The sequence below is a fragment of the Achroia grisella genome, unplaced genomic scaffold (genome assembly GCF_030625045.1).
Source record: "Achroia grisella isolate CSIRO2021 unplaced genomic scaffold, CSIRO_AGI_Agris_v1 utg702, whole genome shotgun sequence".
Classification (NCBI taxonomy): domain Eukaryota; kingdom Metazoa; phylum Arthropoda; class Insecta; order Lepidoptera; family Pyralidae; genus Achroia; species Achroia grisella.
Window position 1 is genome coordinate 2,218,682 of NW_026712999.1, and position 9,827 is coordinate 2,228,508.

At 30.2% G+C, this 9,827-nt stretch overlaps 1 protein-coding gene across 2 annotated transcripts; it reads left to right on the plus strand.

The window, feature by feature from the left end:
• The first annotated feature begins 151 nt into the window (after positions 1–151).
• On the plus strand, positions 152–4,538 carry LOC131850090 (proteasome subunit alpha type-5). Of its 2 annotated transcripts, none has more exons than XM_059200245.1 (5): positions 152–242; positions 1,889–2,145; positions 2,582–2,760; positions 3,374–3,486; positions 3,993–4,538. In XM_059200245.1, exons 2-5 carry the CDS (start codon positions 1,889–1,891, stop codon positions 4,173–4,175), a joined length of 732 nt encoding a protein of 243 aa, XP_059056228.1. In that variant the 5' UTR covers positions 152–242; the 3' UTR covers positions 4,176–4,538. The 2 variants fall into 2 exon arrangements, with proteins under 2 accessions (XP_059056228.1, XP_059056227.1); XM_059200244.1 differs by lacking the exon at positions 152–242 and adding an exon at positions 1,656–1,778.
• The last annotated feature ends 5,289 nt before the right edge of the window (positions 4,539–9,827 follow it).

Below are 9,827 nucleotides of genomic sequence, written 5' to 3' on the forward strand. Positions count from 1 at the left end.
TTGAGTATTTTATACACTTTCAAAACTAGGTAAGTACATATGTAAATATTGGCTATTGTTATATAAAGTTATCAGTGAGTCAACAACTGAGTCAATAAAACTTTAAAATAATTGTTTAGTAGTTAACTCATTGTTATACCATTGTTAAAGGGCTGTCGTCACAAACAGTCCATCAGTAAAATTTACCAGGATACAAAATCATACAAAGTGTACCTCGGTAATGTGTTCTCATTGCCTCAGAGGTGAGTAGGTAACTCTGTTTCACCTATTTCAGTTGAAAGCTGTTAAGAAACCTGCAATGACAGTGAAATTATAGGGTACAAAAGCTTGACACCTTAGTTCTCAGGAATGGCAATTATGAAGAAGGTGTATAAATCAAATTCATACACCTTGTGCAAATAAAATATAATTGATTAAATAAAAGTAAATATGTAAAAAAACAATGTATATGTTTAAATATTTTTTATTTTAAAAAAAGATTATGATTTTATCATCTGGCCTAGGTAAAATAAATGGTTATCTGATAAATAGTTACCTGTTTTTGGTGCTGTTCTTTATGATAATTAAATACAGAATAAGCTCATACTGGGGGGAAAGGGAAATGTGGACTGATGAACTTATTGCTAGCAATGTACCATGTCAGATTGACCTCCACGCGGTTCCGCCTGGTAACCATCGTGATAATTCTTGGTGAATTTGTCACGACGGGTTAACTGACCTGACCTCATGCTCATCATCCTCCACTGGTGGGTGCACCATTCCATTATCATCTATAAAAAAAATAAGCTCATACTACTCGTATGGGGGGGGGGGGGGGGGGGGGCTCTGGGACACCACAAGGAAGTTTTATATATTGTAATAATTATTGTAAATATACGTTAACTTAGATTCGTGTTCTAGAAGATGGTAACCTGATAAAACTGGAAGGGTTGTAGTTCATTCTTTGATATATATTTTTCTGTACCTGCAGGTGACCAAGCCGCGCATACTATATGCCGGTTTTTTAATTGTACTTATAATATATCCTTACCTTCTTCTGTTTTAATGGCCAATATTACACGGAGGAACCCATGAATTAGTTAGAACCGACTGATAATGAACAATTGAAAAATATTAAATTGAAGAAATAAATATAACAATTTATAATAATAAAAGTAACTGTTTGAATACTTGTAAAAATCGATAGTAATAAATACAGAAAACCCAGAAAACTATGTAAACAAAGAAATGTCAACAGTCAAATCACAGATAGACTATTTTTTTTTTTTCTCCTCCATCTTTGGCTTTGCCTTCGCATTTAGCCAATATCAAAGTTAGGGAAATATACACAGAAATATACGGAATAGAACGGAATTTTGTAGGATAAAGGATTGGTCAGGTTTATGATGTTTACAATGTATATATATTATATATATCTGTCTTGTAAAATACGTCAATTTACGGTATATGAACTATGACAGAAGGTTACCTATTTATTTCCTCGGGTTGCCATTGGCAATCCAACTAAAAAAAATATTATTGAAGATCTTGATTCTATATATATGACATGTGCATATTCGTGCTATATATATGACATGTGCGTGTTCGTTTGATAGTCACTATAGATTTTTTTTGCACTTGTTTATAACTATTTTTTTAAAGTGTAAGGGTACTTTTTATTAGTCATTGGCAACCCTACCAATATCGAATTTGACTACTCACTGTTTTATTTTGTTAATTGTAATATTTTAACAGAATTTTTCAAATTTGTGTTCTATTCTAAACCAATACTAATAAAGGTGCATTATAGAATCTAAATATATAATATATAATTAAGAAACTTTAATTATAAAGCTTTTTCAATATATAACCTACAATACCGGTCTGTGAATAATAATATTCTTTTCAGATGTTCCTTACTCGTTCTGAATACGATCGTGGCGTGAACACCTTCAGCCCGGAAGGAAGGTTGTTCCAAGTGGAGTATGCCATTGAAGCGATCAAGTTGGGCTCTACAGCGATAGGAATTTGTACGTCGGAGGGAGTCGTGTTGGCTGTTGAAAAGAGAATCACGTCTCCTTTGATGGAGTCGACCACTATTGAGAAAATCGTAGAAGTAGATCGACATATTGCCTGTGCCGTATCAGGATTGATGGCCGATTCCAGGTAACGAAGAACACAAGAATTTTTAGTCGCTTGTTTGTAATTTTTTGCCATGTCATAATAACGTCCTGCTGTCATGACAAACTTTTATCTTGCTTAAGTAGAGTTTGTACAAAATATCCCAACTATTACGGCCACCAAGTAGCTTGCTTTGTAAGATATTTTTCGGTTTTTAAAGAAGAGATATGGCAGTGATATTATAGTGTTTTGCAGGAATGTTATCTTTGGCATTTATTTTCCTAAAATAATGTTACATATTATCTATAAATTATGAAAATAAAAAGGTTTTAATGTCAAAAAGAAACCTTCATGGATATCACATGCTGTAAATCATGCATAATAATGCATATGTATTGTCCTGTATATAATATCAGATTTCTAAATTATGAAGAGTTGTAAATAATAGTGAAATATTAAATTGTTTTTATCTATATAATAGAACATTAGTGGAACGTGCAAGGGTTGAATGCCAGAACCACTGGTTTGTGTACAATGAGCGCATGAGTGTGGAGTCGTGTGCTCAGGCCGTATCCAATCTGGCAATTCAATTTGGTGATAGTGACGATGATAGTGGTACTGCTATGTCCCGGCCATTTGGTGTTGCGGTTATGTTTGCAGGTAATTATAATAATACTAGCTGATCAGACAAATGTTTTGCGATATAAATTAATTCTAGATACTTACCAGCTAGGAGTATATAAAATAGCTTATAACCTATCCAATATAAAGCCTAAAATTTATATATTAAATAATGGGTCAGGCCATTTCAGATTAGTTCAATAACAATCTCTTTAAAGCAAAATTTTTAAAAATTATGTATATATATAAAATTGTATCTATATGATGACTATATATTTTGGTTGAAGGGCGACATACAGCAGTGAAATTACATGATATGGAAGGCAGGACATAATTATTTTTGTTATTTAATATATATTTTTATTACGGCATTACTTGTTTATCATTTATACTTATTCAGCAATATCATATACCATATGAGACCTATTTAGGTGGTGTATAAACTTCTGATAGCTTTTCTTTTAATTATTATGTAATTAAATTTAATCTTTCTAAGTGCACACATATATTTGGAAACTGTAAAGCTATGTTGTAAATATGTGAATATTTATTTACGTATTATTTTTACTTACTAAAAATATTTTGATATATTGATTGATAAATAAATATTTTGATATTTTGATTGATAAATTGATTATTTTTTATATTACAGGTATAGATGAGAAAGGACCTCAGTTATTCCACATGGACCCCAGTGGTACATTTGTACAGTATGATGCTAAGGCTATTGGTTCAGGCAGTGAAGGTGCACAGCAAAGTTTAAAGGTATTGTTTTTTTAATATTGAAACTATTTTAATTTACATTGAATTATTATTTAGTCTTTAGTTTCATTTCCACATATATGTAATAAAATAGAGTTAAAGTAATCAACTACTTGTCAACTTGTTAGAACACATGCAAAGATCTCTATTAACAACTAGTATTAACAATATGCTATGTATGAGGTACTCACAAGTTTTAAGTTTCTAAATATTCTATATGTTTGTATTTGTAATTTACTTACCAGATCTATATCTGGATCTAAGACTATTCTTAGAAAGTCTTCTGGAGTTCTGTTTCCTCTATGTTAGGCCATAAGCAGCTTATTTTGTAAGATTTTTCAATTAAACTGCAACATAAGGCAGTGAAATTACAGGACAGAGGCATGACATCTTAGTAACCAATTGAGTGATATCATGGGTGTCATATGATGAAGTGATGTCCATGTGCTGTTCATGTATATAGATGATGATTGTCTCAAATAAATCTAACTCAGAATTTTATTTCACAGGAAGTATATCATAAGTCTATGACACTGAAAGAAGCTATTAAGTCAGCTCTTACAATATTGAAACAAGTAATGGAGGAGAAATTGTCAGAGAACAATGTGGAGGTAGTCACCATGACCCCTGGCTCGATGTTCCACATGTTCACCAGGGAGCAGCTTGCCGAGGTTATTAAGGACATCCCTTGAGTTAGCATAATTCTACACCATTGATGGATGGCATTCACCTATAGTCTATTTTTTCGTACTTGATATGTTTAATAAATAATCATGATATGTCTTGTTAAATAGTTATTTAAAAATAAAATATATGAATGCATATTCAATTATATATATCCTCAGGTTGCCTAAAAGAGTTTGCTATTTAGTAATAAGGCCACCTATTGTTACATCTTTGTCTTGCGCATTACAATAATATGTGTTTAATGTTTTTATATATGCTTTATACCAATACTGAATAGAAAAGATGGATTATTTTATGAGGAATTCTTTCACTGTTTTCGTTCCATAGTGAGAGTCTATATATTATGTTAATATGTATACAAAATGAGTTGTCTTGTTCAGGAATCTCTATCATCTTATTTCATATTTAATATGCATTCTTTTTTCTCATTACAAATATACTTTTTCATTCCGTGCATCCTTATTACTGTAAAAATATACATACTATGATTGTTTACTAAAAATAAAAAATAGACTGTAGGTTATATTTATATATATTTTCTAAAATTACAATAAAAAGTTAAGGCGGTATGAACACTGTGGGCACTTGTAAGATTTTATCATCAGTTGCATTATTAAGAATATATAAAGTTGTATATCAATTTGTATAGTATTAACATAAATGAATGACATCAAATCACGTCAGTAATCTTGAGTAGACATGTGTATTTTAAGTAGTCTTTGAAGTAAATTGTATTTTCATAGAGAATACTCATAAGTATATATTGTAATACATACACAATTGGGGGTTTAAAAATAACAGCCAACATTTTAAGGGATTATCCATAATTTCATATATGGTTATAAAAGCATACATACTTCTCTGTACCGAATCGAAAATGTGCTAAATCTATCAAGGTGTGTTTAGTACTGAATATTCAAATATATATTTTTTTCATGGGTGACATAATATTAATAGTTGTTATAAAAACCAGTTAATTTAGTTAATGCTGGACAATTTCACTATGTACTTGCAGTTAATTTTTAAACTACCAGTTGTATATCTTAAACAATTTATAATAAAGAACCATATACAGTATAAAGTTTAATAATAATATGTATTTATATGTAGTTAATTTGTAAACAATATTTTGTTTATTAGTTTTGACTTATTTCAATGCAATTTAGTTCAAATATTGCTAATGGTTGTATGTAGTCTGGTGTCAGCAGATTTGAATCTTACAGTAAGTATATACGGTTTAATAAAAAAATTATTATACAATAAGTGTTTTTTTTATAAATTGTTTCATTACTTGCAATAATTCCTTTATGATATTTTGCTGCAACAAATTATCGATTAAGAGTGACAGTTTTGCTATTACGTATTAATTAGGATTTAACAGTTTTAATTACAATGTAAATTGTAGTTTGAATGGAAACTGTTACATGGTTTGTTTCGTAAGTTGGCTTTGAACTTGGGACCTTCAAGTTTACCGGTGGACAACTCTAACCGCAAGTGCTATGTTGAAAAGATTTGCAGGTAAGATTACCAATATTAAATATATCAATTATTATAATTGTATTTATATTATTATTAATTAATTAATAGGATGTACATAATGCATCCATATATGAGTAGTGTGTAATTTATATAAGTAGGTATGTAGATAGGTAGATGTTTGTTAATTTTTAAATATATATACGTACTTATTCCATTGCCCACCGTCTATTAACGGTTAAATTTGAACTTCCTGTTTTAAAAACCGATACGATTCAGAGAGCATAAGATATTTCCATTATTTGAAGTTGCTTTAAAGCTACTTGACTGTTTTTTTCTATGCTACGCGCTATTTTGCGATATAAATTAGATTATTTTCAAATTAAGTTGAGGCATAACAAAAACTAACTTAAAATCAGACTTGAATCGAATTAAATGAAATATTAATTCGATTCCAGTCTGATTTTAAGTTAGTTTTTGTTATGCCTCAACTTAATTTTTTTTCTTCTAGTTCTAATTTGTCTTTGTAATGTGTTCAGGCAGAAGTGAAAGTGTACGGCCGTAGTATTTTTTAGTACTAGATATAACACCATCTAGTGCGTACCTACAAATACGGTAATGTATTTATATATTTTATTGTATTATGCAATGTTCGAACTCACGACTATCGATAAGTGAAGCCGGTGTTAGACCGTTACACAATTAAGGTCGTCATATAGTACCTATAGTAATTTGATTGTTCCTGTATCACAGATGATTGCTGCTATACCTGAGCTACAGTGGAGCGAGTCAAGTTCTAGAAACACTATACAAGACTTGTCTAAATTGAGACTTGGTAGGCAGACCGTTTGAAAACTTATGACCAATGTTATGTGTTGGATAGTTATAAATAAACATTAACATTATTTTTGTGTACAGTATTTTAATTAATACAAAATAAAAGCTTAGATGGAGAACTAAATTAAAACAATAAAAATTTAGTTTGGCTGTTTCTTTAATGAACTGATGAACCGTTTTTAGTTCATCGAAACTACAAAATGTATAGTTATTTAGTTCGCTATCTTCGCCAATGACAGAATTAGCACTAGTACGGCGTTTATTACATTGTACATACGAAAAAAAATATTATGATGAATAAAATAATGATGAACATTGTCAATATTATTACTAAATGTTGTATAAATTCGGAATAATATATGCAAATTTTTTTTTATATGATCTTCTATACCGTATAAAATGCTACCGCATACGTCTTAGTCTTGTAATATATACCTAAATGAGATAGTAACACATTTTTTTTATATAAACTAAAGTACTAATTTACAATAACTTCCAAATCAGATTGTATATGGAACTGATTTATGTACATTTTGGAAGGACATTTTTATATTCGTCTCGCTCAGTCGTAAATTAATGGGTAAGTACTTAGATTCAATGAAAAAAGAATACCATAATTTTTTTATTGTGAATATTCACCAAAGATAAATAAGTTTAGTAAACCTTATTAAGGCCGAACTTGGCGTACCTATATAAGAACGAAATTTTGGATGAGATTACTTATTATTATACATATAATTTTATACTATCTCATAAGTATCAATAGCAAAAAAATTATTATAGTATTTTCAGCCTACTGCGTTACTAGGCTAAATATACGCGTTTTTTCTTAGTGCGTGGGATCTCCAACCGATGCGGAATTTCAATTGCATGCAATGCCTTATGTATAAGACGAGATACTTAACTTTATTGGCATCCTATCATCCTCCGTTGGTGTCCCGCCAGTATATACCATAAGCGCAGGCGAGTTCATATGCATTCATAAAAAATATGGAAAAAACCTCCGCACTACTCTTGTGGGCCAGTCTTATTGTATACTTAACACAATGTTAGTATATATTTATTTTATATAGGTATATATAAGTAGATATCAAGACACTTATGGTGTATAAAATATTTATAAAAATTAAAATTTTGCACGAACCTACAATATCTGAAAATAAATAATTTCTCATAATGTTTTAAAAGTTATCTAATTCCTTATAAAAGTATTTTGTTCATGTAGGACATTTCAGCCGCGTAGGAATCTCAACTTTTTTGTGTTAATATGTTTCTCTACCTACATATATTTGATTGAGAAGAGAACTTGCAAGCAATTCAGCCGGATTTTTCTTTAAAAGCTAGTTAAAATAAGGTTACTTATTTAAGTACCTATGTGTAACATTAAATGTTTTCATTTGATATAAAAATTCATGCACACGATTTACTCCTGGGTGAAAATTTTTGGGAAAGTTGTTCTGTTCCTTGAATGTGAACTTGATTTCCGCTTCGTATAATACTTTTTACAATTAATCCTGTATAGGTACCTACTTATATGTACGATTAGGTTATAAGTACATTTCCAAGCGAGACTCCAAGTCCAACGGGTCTACATCAGGACCGAAGCCCTCCACTGGTACGCCATTCTTGTCAATAATACTCTTTGAAAACTTCCCCTTACTAAAATCTCCGGGAGTGCCACTTAATGTTTGCTTTAAAAATTCCCAAACGGGATTCACGGCTTCATCTTCGAAATAAATTTTCTTGAACATCTCAAATTCGACTTTTGACTTTTTGACAAAGTTATATAGAGATACTAGCTGTACCCGCGACTTCGTCCGCGTAAAATAGTGACCTTGAGCAAATAATAAAAAATATATATTAATAATCTAACCCAATAAAAAAGTTTCATCGTTCTAGCTTCAAAAATGAAATTTCCATACATAATTCCATACAATTCAATCAACAGCCAAAAACTAAGTTTCAAACTACTATCTTTAAAATGAAGATACTTCCATACATACCATACATACATTACATCTCCCCTTTCAACCCCTTATAACCCTTTTTCTTGTTTTTTTTTAATGCTACTTATATTAGTGTCATCATGTACCAATGATAAGATGTCGCTATACTGTAACCATTTATGGCTGAGGCCTGTGGCGGTAGGTTCTGATATTTTCTCAACAGCCTAAAAAATGGGTTTTAAGTTTCTAGCTTTAAAAAATGACAATACATGCATACAACATTTTAACTCCCCTTTTGACCCTTACAACCCATTTTCGTTAATTATATTTAATCAATACGTATAAAAATAAGATTGAAGCTTAAACTTTTAAAAAATTCCTCTTTCAGTCTCTTATAACCCTTTTTAGCATTAAAAAGTAACCTAATGTAACCGATCTCAAGATCTAGACTTTAAATTTCATTTAAATCAGTTCAGAAGTTTTGGCTTTTAAGACAGACAGACAGAGTCACTTTCACTTTCATAATATTAGTAAGGTATTTATTAAATAAACTGACCCAAAAAAGCGTAAGAAAAAAGCTTCATCGTTCTACCTTCAAATATGATGAATTTCCATAAAAACTTTTATCTGCTATTTTATTTTACCCCTTGAATGGTGACAATGTGATATTTACAAATTTAAATGTCATATTTATTTATATTTAATAAACAGTTTAAACATTTCTTTAAATTCTTTTGAAAATTGGTGGTCCAGTTGGCCAATAACATAATAAAATTTTGTTAAATCAAAATAATAGATGTGATATTCTAAATTGCAAACTATCCCTCTACTTGCGCGAACCATATCTCTGACTCTACTGGCCAGAATGGAGAAACGCGTATTCCGAACCTGAATAGCTCGGATGGAACGGTAGATGTTGTTTCTTCCAAGGAAATGTTGTTCATATGTATTGACAACATTTTTAATATTATATGTTGTTTTATTCTTCAAAAATATTAATAATATGTTCTTACGCTCTTGTCCAAGAGCAGGGTCATCAGTTATAGGCTATACCAAGATTATATTTATGTATTTATAAAATAAAATTGCAGAGCAAACATTTATTCATTTAAATTCATAAGGAGACAACGGATTGACAATAATCAGTTGCGCGCGCAACTTATACAAATGACATATATGTTTATTTATGACATATGAGCGTTACTAAGTCGCATATCTAGTACAATACTGGTGTAATTCAGAAATTAAAAATTTTTGAAAATAGACTTAATAACACAATTATAAAGTAGACTTTCCAAAATATCTAATTTTTTAGTTAAGCCATTATTATAATAAGTGTGTATTCAACCGCATAAAGATAACCTTGCATTACCATTTTCAACCCTTTACAACCCTTTT